General features: G+C 39.5%; 1 protein-coding gene across 2 annotated transcripts in view; it reads right to left on the reverse strand.

The window, feature by feature from the left end:
• ANO4 (anoctamin 4) overlaps positions 1 to 20,728 on the reverse strand; it is a 237,195-nt gene that overhangs the window by 149,640 nt on the left and 66,827 nt on the right. For both annotated transcript variants that reach the window (XM_033220911.1, XM_033220912.1), the window contains exons 4-5: positions 10,857 to 10,957; positions 7,368 to 7,412 (exon numbers count right to left, since the gene is read on the reverse strand). In XM_033220911.1, the coding sequence (XP_033076802.1) occupies positions 7,368 to 7,412; positions 10,857 to 10,957 (146 nt within the window). The remainder of the gene's footprint in view (positions 1 to 7,367; positions 7,413 to 10,856; positions 10,958 to 20,728) is intronic.

Consider the following 20,728-nt stretch of genomic DNA (forward strand, 5'->3'; position numbering starts at 1 on the left):
TTAACGTCTGGACTATGAGGTGAGTTATTTTTATAGAAAGCTGTTCTGATGGTAAGTTCAGGTTTCCCTCTTGCTGATTCATGATAAGTGAGATCCCGGGTACCTGGGAAGAGCTGACAATGCAGTATAAGCAAATGGGTGTAGACTTGCCACCTCTGCAATGGCTTCCCAAGTTTGGTCTTGGGAAGGTTCTACTTGATCTCTTTGACCCTCAGTTCCCTCAGCTCTAAAGGGGAGTTAATCCTACCTAACTTAGGAGAAGTGATGATGAAGGAAAAGGCCACATATGTGCAAAGGATCTTGCTCCCAACATGCTAACCTGTCAGGAGACCTTTATAAACTGCCTACAGTGTACAGAGTGCCAACCTGCATGCTGTGGGCATACCCTGAGGAAGTAGAAGAAAGGCCATTTCACTTGAGCCACTAATAACGGAGGGAATGGACACTAATGATAACCTAATCAGACTGAATTAAATGAAGCAGGCCTACTTTGAAGACACCTCCTTTTCCCCAGTAAAGAATATTATAATAATAGCATCATGTTTCTAACAGATCACATTATCAGCGATGATATGCCTAGAGGGAACCTACAGATAAGCTTTCTTTTCTTTTCTCTCTCTTTTCTTTCTTCCTTTTCCTTTTCCTTTCCTTTTCCTTCCTCCCTTCTTCCCTCCCTCCCTTTCTTCCTTTCCTTTCCTTTCCCTTTCCTTCTTCCTTCCTTCCTTCCTTCCTTCCTTCCTTCCTTTCTTTCTCTTCTTTCTTTCAGTGGCACACAGTTCTACACTGCAGTAAATGACACCCTCTTGGAATGATAATAGACAGCAGAAGGCATGTATTTCTTTTTCATTTTCTTACAGCCAAGTGTCCAGATTTATAAGGCTCTACCTGGATAGGATTTAGAGATCTTAGAAAGCTAATGTTATTCTTTTAGGTCACAGGGCTACTATTTGGAGCATAGCCTAAATACCTTATAGACGACTCCAAAGGCTTACATGCATTAGTTTTTTAAAACGAGGATCAAAATACAAAAGCATTTTGTCCTTTTGCCTATATGCTCATCCGATAAGTTGTGACTGCATTGAATGTATAATGCAATAGGGTCCAGCATTCACCCTGTCAAGCCTCAGCCAGGATCAAGTCAGGCAGAATGCATATGGGGGGTGGAGGTAAGAAGTAGTAATGATACTCCAGCTACAAGCCACCCATAACAATCAGATTTGTTACTTTGTAATCATATCTTCCACAGACTATATTTGTAATATTTTGTGAAGCCAAAAAAAGGGCAGCCAAAAGATGATAAATTCCTTTTTATTGGATAGTCAATTTATAATGGCTATAACCCTGTCCAAAGATAAGAGTGAAAGCAGCATTTAATAGACCAAGTACATGGATAAAAAGAGCATTAACTCCAAAAATACAGGTCTGAACTACATGAGTGTGCTTTATGAGAGTCAAGTGGTTTTGTAAAATAAGGATATTTATGAAAAAGGTGGTTTATTTCTCTGCCTGCTCAGAAACCTTGGAGATATTAATTCATTTATTCTTAGGAAATAGGTTTGTTTCAGAGATGCTTTCATGGATTAATAAAATTCAGTATCACTGATATAAATGAAACTACAAGCTAACTTAAATATCCATATTTCATATGACAGGGGAATTTTAGGATATTGGAGGTCAGTGTTTCATTATTGATGTACTACTAGATGGCAAGTTGTATATATGGTCTTTAATTTAGAATATCAGAGCTGGCTACAAAGAAAAAGACACTCTCCATCATCTAAATCAGTCTGTTCCAATGTGAAATGAAGAGTTATGGTAGACGCAACATTTTCTGACAACATGGATTTTAAAATGTACACCATACCCTGGGCTTCAGAAAGTTACACATCCCAGTGATATCAGACTTAATTCTATGTCGTATGCAATGAAGCCTATTTTGAGAGGCCATTCTGAAGAAAGTACCTTTGTTGGGATTTCTTTTTCCTTTAGCTTGGCCCAGAGTCTTCCAGTACCTTCCAATGCCTAAATTCTTCTGCAGTTGTGATTTGCGCACTAGAAGTAGCATCAATGCTTTCAGGCCAAAGACTAGTATTTTGTAAGCTGTTCCTTCAGCTTTAGAAAGAAGGATTTCTCAAGCTCTTATTCACTCAAAACTTCTCTGCACACATGGAGAATATGTGGTGGGTCATAAGGTCATAGTCTCCGCTGCTTTCCTCCTCTTGGCTCCTGTTTTAAATCCTGTTCCCTCTTTCTCCTTCCTCTACCATGAAACTTATCAAAGTAGCAGCAAACCCTCCTTGCCTCTGATTCATCCAGCCCTCGTCCTTCCTCCACTGGCTGTAATTTGTTTTCCATTATCCTCCACTCTGTAGTGATGGTTCTCAACATGTGGTCCAGGATCAGTAACATCAGCTTAGGCGTCACTTAGGATCTTCATGGAAGTGCAAATTATCGAGCCCCACCTCAGACCTAGAAACCCTGGGGATAGGCCCAGTGATCCGTGTTTTTAAAAGCCCTCCAAATGATCCTGACACATGTTTGAGAATCACCACTCCATGGAGACTGCTGTCATGGAGATTACTGAAATTTCTAAATATCCAGAATTGATTCTCATCTCTGATCGATCATCAGAAGCTGAAGCACAGCCCTCCTTGTGGAATCTCATTCCTGGTGCCTTTGACTCTACCCTCTCTTCATTCTCCTTCTACTCCCTAATTGTTCTTTTTCATTCTCCTCAGGTGTCCCCCCATTGCATTAATGCAGATTTTCAAAGGAATTGCCACAGGCCCTCTTCTCTTAACTCTTTACCTCTTGTCCAGGGAAATTCCATACACTCCCCTGGCTAAGTCATGGCTTCTATGCCGTTGACTCCTACACTGGATTCTCCAGCATTACCACTCTCTTCAGCTGCTTTGCTATCAATTCCAAAGGCCTTTAGGACACAAACACCTCAAAAATCTACTGTGACTTATAATACAGAATTAATTTTAAAAAGTCAACTTCCTCACCACACTTGTATCTCCTCTCGATTTCTAGTCTTCTTTTACCTCCAACAGTATTTTCCCTAGCCCTTAGGTATAAGAACTTCATTCTCCTCAACTCTGAATTTCCAAATAGCTGCTAAGTGCCAAGCCCTTTTGCCTATATCTCACAATCTTTCTCACATGCTTTGCCTTTTTGCTCTGTAGATTACTTTTTATGTATCCAGGGGGCAGAACTCCAGTCAAAGAATGAAAGTTAAAGAGACAGAGATTACAGCTTATTATAAGGAAGAACTTTGTAATAGTCACAGCTGCCCACAGATGGGCTAGGGAGTTTACTGTCTCCAGAAAAGCAGAAGTTTAAGTCTCTGATGAGTGGTTGGACTTGGTGGCATTTAATATCCCATAAAACCTTGAGATTCTATAGTTCCTTTTATCACTCTTTTCTTTTAAGCCCTCATTGTTTATCCCCCCCACCCTTGTTTGAGCAAATGTTTTCATCCCAAGGCTGTGTCTGACACTTGAGGCAGACCTGGTTTTTCTATGATTCTTTTCTTTGTGATTTCCTCTCTCCCTACTCCAGTTCTCACACACTCATGTGGAGATTCATTCGTTCATGCACTCCATCTACTATGTGCTTGGTGCTGGAAATACAGAATTGAATGAGTCATCCTTGTCTTCAAATATCACCCAGGTATGGAGCTAGACACATACATCATAGATTACAGCACAGGGTGATGAGGCCATAGGATCCCAATGGAAAAGAAGAAAAGAGATCATTTGACCTGGGCAAAAGCAAAAATATTGACTGAGTTTTGAGGACTGAGTAGACACCACCTTGGTGAACAATAAAGGAAAGGATCTTCCAGAAGGACCACTATATGCAAAAGCACATAAACCCACGTGAGCATAATAAGTATTTGGAAACGATGAGTAAGTAGTTCAATATGGATGGAGCAAAGTGGTAGGAGGGAAAAGATGGGTAAGGATAGTTTATAAAGGGCTGTAATTAAGCTAAGGCTTTTAACCTTATTGTGATCACTCTATGGTGGCCACCAAGTGACATAAGTCAGATTTGCTACTTAGGAGATGAACAGAAGAGAGTTTGGAAGTGGTCAGAAAAGAGGCAGGAAGATACACTGATGTTTAGGCAAGAGGTGATGGGAGCTCAGCTAAGTCAATGGCAGTGGGAAGGAAGAGTAATATATGGACTTTTAGAAATATTCATCTGCACCTGCAGAATTTGAGAGACAGATTAGATGAGGGACCAAAACATCCAAAATGACCCTTAGGTTTTTTGTTTTTTTTTTTTTTTTGAGACGGAGTCTCGCTCTGTCGCCCAGGCTGGAGTGCAGTGGCCGGATCTCAGCTCACTGCAAGCTCCGCCTCTCGGGTTCACGCCATTCTCCTGCCTCAGCCTCCCAAGTAGCTGGGACTACAGGCACCCGCCATCTCGCCCGGCTAATTTTTTGTATTTTTTAAGTGGAGACGGGGTTTCACTGTGTTAGCCAGGATGGTCTCGACCTCCTGACCTCGTGATCCACCCGCCTCGGCCTCCCAAAGTGCTGGGATTACAGGCTTGAGCCACCGCGCCCGGCTGGTTTTTTTTTTTATTACATTTTTAGAGATGGGGTCTCACCATGTTGCCCCGGCTAGGCTTGAACCCCTTGGCTCAAGTGGTCCTCCTGCCTCAGACTCCCAAGTATCTGGGACTACAGGTGTGTGCCACCACACCTGGACCCTTAGGTTTTAAATTAGGTGGCTGTGTGGGAAGTAGAGCCAATGCCTGTATAGAAAATATAAATGGAGAAAATGACTACTTGGCAGATAGAATCAGAGCAGAATTAGTGGACTAGTTGCTAGAGGACAGAAGAAAGGAGAGACTTAGAGATGGATAAAAAATTCAGAAGCACAAAGGAAAGGATAGAAGAATACCCTTATATCTTTGCATAAGGATCTCCTCCTAAATATTACATGTAATAATTACTAATAGATACTATTTGTGCACATCAACTACATACTAGGCACTAAACCTCACATAAACCATACAGGGTAGAAATTAATACTGTTTTATAAACGTGAAAAACTCAGGCTCAGAGAAGTGAAGGAACTTGCCCAAAGTCATCCAGTGCCAATATAGGTTTTATGATCCCAATGTGCTCTGTTCTACATATACTGACTTAGATGACTTGGCAAATCCAGACAAGAATAAGACCTCTTCCCACCCTACATTCTTTTTAGAATCTAGAATATATTTCACTGAACAGATTGAAACAATATCACATACAAACTTGATATTTCCACTTGGCCATCAAAGTTGGGAGAAACATCTCTTCACCTTGCTGTTTCCTTCAGGTTTTCTTTGATTTTGGTTTTTGTTTTCCCCTCTCATAGTCAGTTAAATCCTTAATTTAATGGCAAGATGGAGCTTGGCCTATCATACAGACCAATGGTTTCCAAAACATGATCCCATGACCAGCAGCATTAGCTGAAGCTGGGAATTTGTTAGAAGTGAAAATTCTCTATCCCCACTGTAGATCTACTGAACAAGAAATTCTGGGGCTGAGGCCTAGAAATCTGTGCCTAAACAAGGCCGCTAGGTGATTCCGATGCTGGCTGGAGTTTGAAAACTATTCATAAAGGCTAAACTGTTGTACCAGGATTTTATAGATGATTATAATGTGACAAGGGAGCAATCTAAATCATGGTGAATCCAAACGCCATATCAACTGTGTAACGAAAGAAGAACTGCTTGCTCACAGGTAATTTTTGAGGAACGATATTTTCATTTCTTTGGAGGTCAGTTCTCACACTGTACTTCATTGAGTGCACATGCATTTGAGTGAATCCATCAAAATGTATCAACTACTTTTTTATTTATCACATGACATAGCATATAAAGAGAGGGAACTAGAGTTCTAAATTTCATAGAGTTGAACTAACTAGGATTTTCAGAGAAATTTACTAGTTTCCCAGTTTAACCATCAGCTCAGTTCAGGGTGAATGAAAACATAAGATCAATTAAGATTTTGGAATTAGATTCTCCAATGATCACAACAGAATCAAATTAAAGAACATCATCATTGATGCATTCCCCTTCTCCCGAGCTCCTCAAAAAACAACAAGGAAAAACAAGATTTGGGAGGATACAAAGTATAGTAAATGCAATCTTCATCTGGTGGGATTTTGGTTTTTTTTTTTTTTTTTTTTTGGCAGAAAAGAGGGTAGGAAGGGCACCTGAGTAAGGCTATACATCTGCATATGTTATTAACAAAATATTACTAACATAGGAGGACCCCGCTCATGAAGTCAAGTAGCCAGCAGCTAAGGATGACTATCTGCACTTCAAGCTTTCAAATTACTTATAGTGGAGGGAGGAATTTTTGTAGAAAAAAATAACATTGGCCAGGCACGGTGGCTCACCCTGTAATCTCAGAACTTCAGGAGGCCAAGGCAGGCGGATTGCCTGAAGTCAGGAGTTTGAGATCAGCCTAGCCAACATGGTGAAACCCTGTCTCTACTAAAAATACAAAAATTAGCTGGGCGTGCTGGTAGGTTCCTGTGATCCCAGCTACTGAAGAGGCTGAGGTAGGAGAATCGCTTGAACCCAGGAGACAGAGGTTGCAGTTTGCCAAGATCTGCACTCCAGCTTGGGCAACAGAGAAAGACAAAAAATAAAGGAAAGAAAGAAAGAGAGAGAGAGAGAGAAGGAGAGGAAGGAAGGAAGGAAGGAAGGAAGGAGGGAGGGAGGGAGGAAGGGAGGGAAAGGAAAGAAAGACAGAGAAGAAGAGAGGGAGGGAGGGAAGAAGAGAGGGAGGGAGGGAGGGAGAGAGGGAGGGAGGGAGGAGGAGGAAGGAAGGCAGGCAGGCAGGCAGGCAGGCAGGAAGGAAGGAAGGAAGGACATTTATGCCAAATTTGTTGGGATTTTTGATAATTTATCTAATAGAACGGCCTAAAAAGAGGGGGTGAAGGATAAAAGACTGCACATTGGGTATAGTACACAGTGCTCAGGTGATGGGTGCACCGAAATTTCAGAAATCACCACTAAATAAGTTATCCATGTAACCAAAATCCACCTGTTTCCCAAAAACTATTGAAAAATTTTTAAAAAGATAATGGGCTAAAAAGCAATAGTCCCAGCACACTTGCAGATGAATGGCATCCTCCCAAGTGGGGAGAAGTCACAGGGAAGACTCTCAGAGAGGGACGTTTTCATCTTTTTTTTTTTTCAGGCTAATCAGACACAGCTGATTTTAAAATGCGCATAGCAGCCAGCTTTCCCATGTGACACAGGCTCATCTTCCCCAGCTTATAGCTCCTTGTCATTGTTGGAGCACACGGGCCAACAGAAAGACGAACACCGCCAGGACACAGCGTGCTACTAACCTGCTCATGAACTTGTAACGGCGGGGCAGGTAATAGATTTTTCTCCTGGAAGAACAGCAAAAATGAAGCCAGTCGAGAAGAAAACCCATCGTCAGTTACAGTTTGAACTAGCAAGGAAGGAAAGGAGATTGAAGATAGAAGCCTGTAAGAGGTGAAGAAGAAAAAACTAAAAAGAGATTAACAGTGAGAAATACAGTGGGAACACAGGGCATGCGTTTTTGAGTCATGAAATCTTATGCAACAGTTTTCATTGGTATTTCTTCCTCTATCCATTACCATAATTTTTTTTTTAGTGGTTGCTCCTCGCCTGCAAAGCATGTGCAGTATGATAATTTGGAGTGATTGGTATTTGCACAGCTTCAGCTGAAGTCAGCTTTTTCCCCCAGGAAAATGCAAGGATGGAAAAAGAGAACAACATACATATTTAATGGGCATGCTATTATATTAACTAATATTTATACAGCACTTTAAGCTTACGCAGGACACTTCTCTCATGGTATAGACATATATATTTATTTCACAACCAGTATAGGAAGGACACTCACTTGTCAGCATCAACACCCAGCTGTACATAACCACACTGGGCACACTGGCTGACCACTGGCCCTGGTTGTAGGTGAATTAAATAGGTAAAATCAAGGAATTCTGGAAACTTTAAAAAAATCAGACTTATTCTGCCGATTGCTATATATCTACCTTTAAAAAATGTTAAAAATGAAAATTCTTGGTGTAGTTTGAATGGACAGTACATGAATTAGATTCCTTATTAAAATGCAACCTCCCTTTCCATATTTCAGGCTTCAGCTGAAACTGAATGGAATAATAATGAAACAGGTGCATTTTATGTATATCCTGAACTGTTACTGAACTCTCTCACTTCTGTAAATGGTAAGTTTATATACCACCAATTTTTTTTTTGCATATTCATGAAAGCTTTAAAACATAGGCAAAACTATAGAGACAATAAAAAGATCAGTGGTTGCCAGAGGTACAGGTCAGTGGGAGAAGGAATGTAGGTGGAACATAGGAGACTTTTAGGGCAGTGCAGCTATTCTGTATGATCCTGCAATGGTGGATACATGATATGCCTTTGTCAAAACCCACAGAACCACACGCACATAGAGTCAACCCTAGCGTAAACTATGGTCTTTAGCTAATAATAATTTTTCAATATTGGTCCACCAATTTTAACAAATATATCACACTAATGCAAGATGTTAATAATAAAGAAACTGTAGGCTTGGGGAGAAGGGGACAATATACTATACTATATTGTATACTATATTGGAACACTAGGTATCTTCTCAATTTTCTATAAACCTAAAAAATTCTCTAAAACGTAAAGTCTATTAGTTAAAAAAAAATCCATGGACATATAGGTATTTAAGAAGCAAGTTTTACTCTAATTTCTCATAAGAAACCTATTCCTCTATTTCCTTTTAAACATTATAGGGATAAAAATCCATGGAGACTAAACTTGGGATTCAGAAGCACTGTCTACACAAAATTATGAAGATTCTTTGGGCATTTAAATTCAGCCAAAATGATGTTTGTACATTTTGTTGAAATGATGTAGTGGGAGAATTCCTCTTTTGGAAATGCATGTATCTCCTTAGACTAGAGTTATTTGTCGGAAACTGTGGACACAATAATAGCAAAAGTTTTAAATCCATCAGGTTGCAACAAGCCAAGCTTAGTAGGTAAAACCACATTAATATTAATGAGGTCAGTAAGTGTCACACATTAACAATATTTTCTTCTAAAATTATCATGCAAGAATTCCTATATCTACAAATATTATTGTTCACGTTCTTTTTCATTTCATTGTGTGGTTCACATTCTCTCAAGTGCTGCTTGGAGGCAGCACATTTCTGCTATGCAGTAGGCATGCAGAAGTGTTATTCATGATGCGGCCAGACCCTTCAGATATAAAATTCTTTGCAGGTAGTAAGAGAATTTGCTTTGCATTAACATTGCTCAAGTTTCTATAATCTCCCTGGGTTCTATGTTACAGAAGTGTGTTCTGGCAGAAGGTTTTATGAGATTTGTTTATACTGGAGAGGGGTGTATAAATTTCTATCTAGACATATTTTGTAGGGTTTTCTTTCTTTCTCTTTTGGTTCTTAGGTATGATATGGTATTAATCCACATTAGATACTTATTATATCATTGATAAATATTTGGTTTTAATTCTTAGAGTATAAAAATTTTCAGTGGAATCTAAACTGACATTCCTTATCTCTCCCTAGTGGATATATACATATATACACACACACAGATATACACACACACACACACACACACACACAGACACATATATTATATACATATGTATTCCTTTTTTTAATCCTTGAATTCTCAGATTTTCTTTTTAACAGTTAAATACAAAAATAAATCATAAATTCAGAACTAAATTTATTATGCATTTTGAGAATTTTGCCTCCAGGAAAACAGATGCTAGAAATCCCAGCCTCTATTTTGACTGGGTATTAGGACATACAGGCCAATAAACAAAGAAGACAAGATGCACTGCGGAGATATATTACAAGCCTGTGAATGGAAATTGCCCTTCTCTAAATGTGTTCCTAACCCTTCTCTCTGTCTCTATAAATGTTCTTTGTCTGCACAACTTTCCACAGCTCATTAAGAGACAGACTGTAGAGCTGGTACCAATTTGCCTCATTTCTGCCACCTAATGTGGTCTTACTGGCAAATTGCAAACCAAAAGTACGTCATTCTTTGAGTCCCTTCAGAACTGTCCTTGGGACTACATCCATCCACCTTTTTAGACCCACATATCTTGGCATTTCCAACTTCAGTTTTAATATTTTATTTCTATATAGCAAATGCAGATCACTTTTCCATAATCCATAGGGAAAATAAAAATATTCATTGTGAAATGAAGGTAAATTAATCCTTTCAAATAACTAAGGAATATAAACAAAGTATTTTCAATTCCCCTTGGAACAAATATCAATATTTGTGTTTGCATAGTATTTATGACTTTAAAATTTAAAAAGGTTTTTTTTTTTTTTAAAAAAAAAAGAAGATCACATTGTCATGAAATTTCTTGCACTTGTATCTACAGAAATACATTTTAATGTTTTTCTGGAAGGGACTGGTCAGTAAAGAACATGAAAATACGGCCCTGTGCAACTGCTGCCTGTGGTCTGGCTGTTCAAAGCAGTAGTATACAGGACTTCTAAAAATGGCACTTTGGAAATATAAATGCCACTTGGAAAATGCTTCTTTATTGCAGGTACTGGAAATATCTACCTGCTAAGAACTGAATTAGCCAGAATTTTTCACAAAAAGCCATGAAATCATTATTGGCCATAAAGGCTTATTTGCGTATCCTAAACATTTTAAAGAGTCCCTCCTCTAATGGCCTTCCAATCTGCATTTCAGTTTTATTTGTTCTGAGAGAGGAGAACATTAGATTTACAGTGAAGCAGCAGAGAGAGTGGAATAAAATACATTTCCACCTACCTGAAAGGCATTCTTACATTCATTTGTTCTGCATATCTTCCAAGGACTTCCCATGGGGCATGCAACTTCACAAAGATAATGTCACTATTTATTAGAGAGGACTGAAACAGAAAAAAGAAACTAAATTGAAAAGTATATTCAAGGCTCCCACAGTTTAAGTTGAATTGGAACTTAGAATGCATGGACCTGGACAGAGTTTATGATTTGGGGCATTCTTCAGCAATAGACCAGACCCTTCCAAGTGCACGTATTCATTTAACAAACATCCCACTGTGTGTGTGGCACTCATGCCAGCTGAAGACCCAGCTGCAAACAAGAGAGGTATGAATAACATTTACATTCTACAAAAATGTTAAAGAAGATAGGCAAAAACAAGTTGAAAAGGAAGGATAGGCCAGGCGTGGTGGCTCATGCCTGTAATCCCAGCACTTTGGGAGGCTGAGGCAGATCACCTGAGGTCAGGAGTTCAAGACCAACCTGGACAACATGGTGAAACTCCGTCTCTACTAAAAATACAGAAATTAGCTAGGCATGGTGGCAGGTGCCTGTAATCCCAGCTACTGGGGAGGCTGAGGAGGGAGAATCGCTTGAACCCGAAAGGCGGAGGTTGCAGTGAGCCAAGATCACACCACTGTACTCCAACCTGGGCAACAAGAGCGAGACTCTGTTGAAAGAAAGAAAGAAAGAAAGAAAAGAGAGAGAGAGGGAGATAGAGGAAGGAAGGAAGGAAGGAAGGAAGGAAGGAAGGAAGGAAGGAAGGGAGGAAGACTCAGATAATAATGAGTGTTCTGAAGAAGGAAGGATAAGCTTAGATGATAATGAGTGTTCTGAAGATAAAGTAATAAGAGAAACAGTTATGGGAGGGGGGCTACATACTCATTTGGACAAGGGGTCAAGGAAAGTCTTCTCTGTGGAGGTAACATGTGAGCTGAGACCTAAGGAGGAGAAGGCACCAGCTGGGGAAAGAGCGCAGCATGAACGCTCTGGGTGCAAAGGCCCTGAGCTGGGAAGCTGCCTGGTATATTGAGGGAGAGAAAGGATAGCAGACGGGCTGAGGTGTTTTAAGGAGGGAAGAGTGGCATCAGAAGAGGCTGAGAAGGTGAGCAGAAGACAGAACGTGCAGCGGACTTTATTCTAGGAACACTGGGAAACCACTTTGATTTAGGTTGTCAAAGATCACTGTGGTTGTTTCAGAAGAAGGAATGTTCTCAGTCATCCTGGCAAAAGCAAAAGTTGATGGTGGAGATGAAGCGAGCCAAAAGATGTGAGACTGCAATCTGAGTGGGTGCCTGGCAAAGCTTTTTCAAAGAGCTGTGTTCTTTGGCCAAAGACCTTTGCCTCCTTTGGGGCTTTTTATCAACCTAGAACATAGGGAAGTAAAACTAGGACTTCATACCCCGATAACCATCCAACAGACTTTGGTCTATGCCTCTGGCCAAAAGGACATGAAAAACCAATTAGGAGATTTCTCTTTGGAAGTCATTTTCCACAAGGAGGAGTCAGTTGAAGAAGGAAAGTGAGAAAATACGAGCCAAACTAGTTTAAATTAGTAAAGTGGCCAATTACTAATCCCCATCTTTCTCATATAGGGTTGATCTGGACTGTATGGCATTTACGTTTTTAGAGTTTGGAATGTTGACAGATGTGTTAGGACTTTGTGCTTTGTGACTAGACTTTCCTTATACTAGTATTGCATAACAATCCTTTGTTGGTTCTTGTTGTTGCTTTTGCACAACTGACAGAAATAGAAGCTCAACTTTTTCCTCTAGCTGGGGTAAATATGCACTATGGGAAATTGTTTTCAAATTGCAGATGGATGTAAAGTTGTAATTCATTTATCATACTTTAATTCAGAGTCTTTTTGACCTGAATTATAAACATTCAAGGGTTATAAATATTATACGTGTATAAACTCATCAAGATATTATGAAAATCAAACTGGCATCAACTGCAATGTTCTCAGAGACTGGTGTGATGCTGAATTTCCCAAGGGTAGGAAGGCCAGGGCCCATCAGTAGTGGCAGGCACTCTCTAATATTGTCTGAAAAGTCTAACTTTCTAGCAGTTCAGGCTGAAATGAGGTTTTATCTTCTGGCTTGGGACAAGAGTGCCCTGAGTATAACCCTCCTGATAACAAGGAATATTTCTGTTATTCACAGTTGAATCCTTTGGGCCTAGCACAGTGCTTGGCACAGAGGTACCACACACCCAATGTTTGTCTAATCTATGAACATGATTAGTGAAATGTGGGCAGTTAGACCCGGCCCAGGTGAATACTGGATTCCTGTGAAGCAGGCAGTGACTGTCAATGAAGTGACTCTTAGAGTGAACACTGCAGGTTACTGCAAATGAGGTGCCTGTCCAGGGAGTGGACAAACCAGTAACAACTGAAAATGCGATGGCCAAATGCTTTGTCTCTTTGTAAAAACTGCTTTCCTCTGTTCAGTAACCTATTATGGTCACTCCTCCTGGCACAGCTATTTAGATTGGGGTATGTAAATGAGCTCACAGGCTGTGATGCCCATACAGAACATACAGAAACATCACACACACACGGTCAGTCCCGCCCCATTTCATGCCTGTGGATGCAATGATGCCTTGGGGATCTGAGATGGTCTCACAGCTTTTCAGCTGAGCATTTGTTGGACGTTAGAAAAGACTGCTGCTTGCTTTTCAATACATAGTACAGTTTTCCAAGTTATAAAGCAGAAGAAAGACTGTATTTCCTAAAAATAGTTCTTTTTCTTTATATGAAGATATACTTCAGATCTGGGAAGGCTTTGTGGCTTCCTAAGTTGGAAATTTTAATCATGATAATGGGATTTCTTTAAATTCACTTAGCTTTCTTTTAAGGTTCTATATTCACTCATCTTCCTATGAGAAAGTAAAATTGTGCAACACAGAGGACACTATATGGAAATGTGATCCACTGAATTAAACAAATGATTTAGAGCAGAATACAGTGCTTAGAGATTACTCTCTCCATAGATTTACTGTAATTGTTAGGATTTACAGAAAATAAATAATCTAGTGGGAAAATAATCATTTGAAGATCTCTCATAAATGTATGGAAACATTAAAAATATATTAAAATATTCTACTCAGAGAACAATTTAAATACCACATTTCTATATGTAGAAAAGCTAAGTTCATTATCTGAATACATACTGAATCAACTAAAATTCTGATGTGGGATCTCAACCATTTTCTGCATAAAAGGATAGCTGTTTTGATTTATTCAGCCTGATAAAAATCACTTATTATTTAAATAATAACAATAACAACCTCATTTTATTTATTTATTTATTTATTTATTTATTTATTTTTCATGCTTTGCAGTTGTCAAAGCACATTCACATGTTACCCCATCTTATTCCCATATGAACCTTGTGAGAGTGGTTTTCCTTCAGTTTCTTAGAGGAGGAGAAAGAGAGGTGACAAGTGGCTCACCCACAGCCAAATGAATGTTTACCCCAGACAGAGCTGATTCCATACCCTCACCTCTTAACTTGCTTTTGAATTATACCTGACAACTTCTGAAGTTTAAATAAATAATGGCTTTGCAAATGCATTTAAGATGCATAGAATCTGAATTGTTACTTTATCAGTTTATATGAATTCGTCTTAAAAGAATTTCATATTTTAGAAAACAAAGCAACAAAAACAAAGAGGCTTTCCTTTGTGTAAAGCAAAATTAAGTTACCAATGAACTGAGATTTTATTTGGGGCTATTAAAAGTTGTTTTGATTATCTCAAGAAAAAAAATTACCTGAATTCTCTTGAATAGCAAATAATATGAGTTCTCTTTCTCTCTCTCTCTCTCTCTCTCTCTCTGTGTGTGTGTGTGTGTGTGTGTGTGTCCTTTCATCCTTTTTACATACTTAAGGGAAAATATAGTGTATGGGGCTTATTATTTATATTCAGCTTTCCAAGGAAAAACTGAGAAGGTATTACCTACTGCTTGTTACTGAATGCCTTCTGAACTTCAGTCCTGAGAAATAAATGGGGAACAGATGATTGCTAATTATATGGCCCATAAATCACTCTTTTCTCTACTGCCAAATGATTACACTGCTGTTTCTAGATAGGTCTTTCCTTATTATTAAGTATTCCTTGCCATATAAATCCAAGTGCACAAGAGCTCAAGTGAAAAGAAATGAAAATGATTTTTACGAAACATAGAGTTGTTTCATTAATATACTGCAATACAAATTCCTGAGAATAAAACCTTGGGGAGAGAAAAATTACCACTTAGAGAAGTTTGGAAAAATATTCTAGAAAAATGACTGAAAAAATTAACGAATATCATGGGAAATTACCTGGAGTAAAAAGAGATGAGATTCACACAAAAAATTCTTCCTTTTTTTCTTTTATTCAGCAAGAACATACTGAAAACCTTCTATTTACTAAATTTTGGTGCATGCCTTGGTATGTAACAGTCATGGTCCTTGCAACAGTAAGGCAGGAGAAATGGCATGCCACTATCTAATCCAAGCAGTTCATCTCTCAAAGAGTTGTGTGTGTGTATATATATATATATATATGTATGTGTGTGTGTGTGTGTGTGTGTGCATGTGTGTGTATACACACACATCTCCACATCTCATGATTCCTGATGCCATTTATTGAGAAGAGGAAATAGAGGCAGACCACGTTTGGGCATGGAGGATGGGGGTACAGAGGTAGATCATAAACTCAGTTTTGGAAAAGTTAAGTTTGACATGCCCAGGAGATGTAGCGTGGGTAGTTAGACAAATGAGTCTGGAGCTCAGGGTAGAAGTCTGGGCCAGAGATACAAAGTAAGTGTGTCCAGGATAAACATTATATTTAAAGGACTGGTAGAGGCCACTATGGGAGTATAGGTACAATGCCATGTGGGCATCTGTGCCTCAGAGGTTAGCAATTCAGACTGTGAGGTTGGACTTCACATATTTATATTCATTTGTCTACCTCTTACCAGCCCTGAGATCTTGAATAAGCTATTTACCTTTGTGCCGCAGTTTGTTCAAATGTAAAATAGGAAATGATAGCAATACATATCTTATTGAATTGTATTAAATGGCATAATGCTGTTAAGGTGCTCATAGTAAATCTAAAAATATGCTTGTTATTATCTCCAAGAGGGGCAACACCATATTGGTGGTGTGGTGAAAGGAATACAGCATTTCTACTCACTCAAATTATATCCTGAGAAGGTAATAAACAAGAAACCAGTATTTTGGAAGGATTTATCAGTCTTTGATTACAAGCCCCAACCACCAGAAATCCTGAGATCCAAGCACCCAATTCCTGTCTTTTGTCCCTTAGTATCTTCAGGGTTTCTTGCAGGTTCCTCTATGACATTCATTCAACAACACCCAAAAATGTTCATTAAGTGACTACTCTGTATCAGAGACTCTTCTAGGTGCTGGATATGCCACAGTAGATAGAATTTACAATCTAGAGTGGGAGACAGACATCAAACAACAAATAAGCATGACTTAAAATTATGAAAAGTATTTAAAAAGGAAAAGAATATAGTTCTGTGGGAGAGAGGAACTGGAGGCACCTGATTAAGATTTGCTGGTCGATCTGTGATTAGGTGACATTTAGCCTGAAATCTGAAAGATGAGATGGTGTTAGGCATGGAAAGAATCAAGTGAGAAGTATTCCAACCAGAAGAAACAGCAAGAACAAAGGCCCAGAGGTTGTTCTGGGAACTGGAAGGCTGCGGTGATTGGACATTGTAAAGTGTGAGGTGGATAGAGTTACCTAAAATAGGGTTAGAGAAGAGGGCTGGGAATAGACCATGCCAGACCAGGTACAATGTGGTAAGAAGTTTGCATTTATTTTCTAAGGCCAATAGGAAGCCACTAATGAGTTACAGGCAGGGATCACTTGTTTCCCAAAGTGTGTGCTGCATGTTTTGTAGAGAATGGTTCGGAGGAAGCATAGGAGTGAGAAGTTCAATAAGAAAGTTATTCTAGTAGCCAGGTGAGACAAGATGGTGGTTAGAACGAGAAGAAAAGGAGAAACAAATGGACTTGAGATCATCTAGTGGAGGTAGGTTTGAAAGAACTTGGGATTGAACAAATAAGGAGGGTGAAAAAAAATCCAGTGCCTAGAATGATGCAGAGGTTATTTTGCCTGGGGAACTGGACAGATGGTAGTACTCTTACCTGCAGTGAGGGGCTGGAGCCGTCCAGTTTGTCCTAAAGTTGTATAGGTGACAATGCACCTGTAAATCATGGTGGTCTTTGCAGATAACCATGAATCCCACTGTGTGAATTGTAACTTAACATTCACTCACACATCCACTCATCTATTCTGCAAATCTTTACTGACAGCCTATGATGTGCCGGGGCCTGTCCTAGGTGCTGAGAAGACAGCTGTGAACAAAACAGACTAAATCCCTGCTCTTGAGGAACTCAAGTCCTGTTGGGGAGACAGACCCTCAGTAAATAGATGTGTAATACTTCTGATGATGTGCTTTGAAGAAAAATAAAGAGGGTAAGAAAATAGAAAGTAATGGTAGGAGGGAGACGCTATTTTAGATAGAGTGGTGTGGACAAGCCTTTTGATAAGGTGACGTTTGAACAGAGACCTGAAAAAAAGTACTGAGGGAGGCTGTTCTATTACACAGGGAGAGAGCATTCCAGACAGTGAGAAGAGTAAGACAAAGGCCCTGAGGCATAAACAGGCTTGACGTTTCAATTTACTGAGCGTGAAGGATCAAATCAGGTTAGCCACTTGCATCTGCTCTGTATCCCCTTAGGTAACTACCTGGGCATCGCTTTCTCATAACTATACTGTTATGAGGACAAAGCAAAACTCTAAAATTCTGGGGCTAGGAGGAGACATTAATTGCTAATTAGAAACTCAGAGAAGCCTCTTGGATTAAAAAAATCATAGTGAATGCAAATGAATAGTAATGGTAGAGACGAGAGCAGCTACATAGTGCCACTACACATTAGGTGGTATTTTAGAGCTTTTGCCTACATTAAATCATTCCATTTTCACAGCAACCCTATGAAGCAGGTATTACTATTATTCTAATTTATTGCAAATGAGGAACTAAAGCACAAAGAAGTCTGGTACCTTGGCTAAGTTTACTCAAGTAAGGAATGGAGCCTAGTTCTCACCAATGCAGTCTGGCTTCAGAACTGCTGTTTCACAAGAAGAAAGCTGAGAGGCTCACACAAATATATTTGCTCATGAACTCAATTCCACTGTAATTTTATTTTTTGAAGAAATGCTTAATTATATATTACAGTCAATGTACAATGCATACAGTTGGCTCTAACATCCTAAAATTAATGTAAGGCCAGTAGTAAGAGCAAATTTCAAGCCTGGTTCTGCCATCTGTGGGCACATTACTCAATTCACAAGCCTCAGTTTCTTCATTTATAAAATGAGGAAAATAATACCTGCCTTGTGGCATCGTTCTGAAGCTGTTATGGTTGTATAGTACTGGTTCAACAAGTGAGAATTTCCTTCTTCCACCCACAGGTACTGAATGCTTGGTGGACATTTGGGTAACCCCCCAATAGCTGATGCTAGAATTCCTTGATGTATCTGGAATCTAGCCTGTGAAACTGATGGATAAATGTACATTCCTCGAGGGTTAAAGGGCTCAAAGTAATTGCTAAGCAACTTCAACTTCTCTCAGTGGGGCTATCATCTAACCAGCTGGGTAGCACTAGGCAAATGACTTGTACTTTTATGAGCTCCAGTTTTCTCTAAAAAATGAGGGCATGTGTCTCTGAAAAGAAATCTTCTTTGCATCTGTTATTCTTTTCCCTTAGGGACACACTGAAATTTGTGAGTGTAGTTTACAAATGCTCTTCAGCTGATTCGGATGCAATTTCCTCTCTGCAACACAGACACACACACACACACAGTGCCCTGGCGGAGAGAATCCTGTTGAAGTACTATATGTTCCTAAATAATTACAATATTCATTCCCTGAGGGTGACATTAGTAACAGCAACAAGAAATAGGTGTGTGTGAAATTGTCCCCCTTAGAAGACCTTTAAATGGAGGTCCCTACGGACTTCATCCAGGGTCTAGTCTCATTCTACCTGTTCTCCTTGGATGATCTCATCCCTCCTAATGGCTTTAGATGTCGCCTATCAGCTGATATCTCCAAGACTCATATCTTTGATCCGCACTTCTCTTCTGAGCTCCAGATCAGTGTAGCCAATGGTCAGTGTGGCACCTGGTACCTCATGTCTCACTGGCAGATCAGACACATCAATGTCTACAATCAATCTGCTTCACTGGCAAAACTGCTCTTCTTCTCAGTGTTCCCACATCAGGAAATGGCACAAACATCTTCTTAGTGGCTCAAGTCCGGGAGCCATCTTTAACTTCTTTTTCCCTTATGCCATATCCAACAAATCACCAAGTCTTATTGATTCTACCTTTTAAACTTCTCTTTGATCTATCCACTTCTCTCCATCTCTACTGCCACAACCCTCCTTTAGACAACCATCATCTGTCTTCTTGAATACTGCAACAGCCTCATGGCTGGACTCCTTCCATTCCAGCCTGGATTGGCCTGAATGCATTAGATGAGTCCTTAAAAGAGAGTCTAGAGGTCAGAGAGATTATCCTTCTTGCTTTGAAGAAATAAGCCACTGTGTTGTGAAAGGGTCTCTGAGGGGCCTCTAGAAGCTGAGAACCGTACCTGGCTGAAAGTCAACAAGAAAATGAAGACCTCAGACCTACAGCTACAAGGAAAACTAAATTCTGCCAATAACCATGTGAGAGGACCTTGAGCTCCAGAAAAGAATGCAACCTGGTGGACACCCTGGGGTGACCTTGGAGGGATCCTAATTAGAGGTCACGGTTGAGCTGTACCCAGACTCCTGACCCACAGAGACTGTGGGACATAAACATAGATTGCTTGAAGCCTCGAAGTTTGAAGTAATCTCTTCAGCCGTGATATAAAACTAATGCAGATCATATTCCAACTAATGAATGCTATAATTATAGATTTCATTGCTGCCTCTGTGAGACTGTACACTTCTTCACAGTTGTATTCCCAGCACCCAGCATGTTACTGAGCACATGGTCATTGAGAATGAATGCTTCCTAAATGAATTTATGAACATCTTGCGATCCAGACTACGAGTAGCTTTCTCACATTACTGATTACCTTGTTAAAACACTATTATCAGGCAGAAAAAAATTCATCTTCTTACCACAACAGAGTTTCAATGTGGCTAAATTTATGAGAAACTCGAGTAAACCCTCCTCTAGGCCACAATTAGATGTTCAGTTCTGAGGGGCTGAGCACAAATCTTCACACATTTCATTACAGGTTCTCTGTGTTGCCATAAAGTGAATCCCCTCATGCAACATACTCTTTGTTACTTCGTACCAACCCTGGTGATCCCCATATCAGGTCCGAGAAACTTACTTCATCAGGGTATCTGAGGAAAATCAATGTTTAGTGTAGCTGTCAGGATGGGCTAAGTTATGTTGCAGCAACTAATAACCCCCAAATATCAGTGACTTCGAACAGCAGAGCTGTACTGTCAGTACAGTAGGCACCTGGTGCCATTAAACACTTAAAATATAACTAGTTCAAATTGAGATGCGCTGACTGTGGAAAGTACACACCAGATTTTGAAGACTTAGCACATATACAAAAAAGAATGTAAAATATCTCAATAATTCCTATGTTGATTACATGTTTAAATGATATCTTAGATCTGTTGGATAAGTAAAACTATCATTAAATTCATCTGTTTATTTTTACCTTTTGTATGTGGCTCCTAGAATATTTTAAATTACATTATTTCTATCGGCTAGTGCCATGATAAAGGTTTATTCCTTGTTCATGCTACATGTCCACTGCAGGGCAGCTCATTGTAGTGATTCAGTGG

This window comes from Trachypithecus francoisi, unplaced genomic scaffold, assembly GCF_009764315.1.
Source record: "Trachypithecus francoisi isolate TF-2019V2 unplaced genomic scaffold, Tfra_2.0 Lachesis_group11, whole genome shotgun sequence".
Classification (NCBI taxonomy): domain Eukaryota; kingdom Metazoa; phylum Chordata; class Mammalia; order Primates; family Cercopithecidae; genus Trachypithecus; species Trachypithecus francoisi.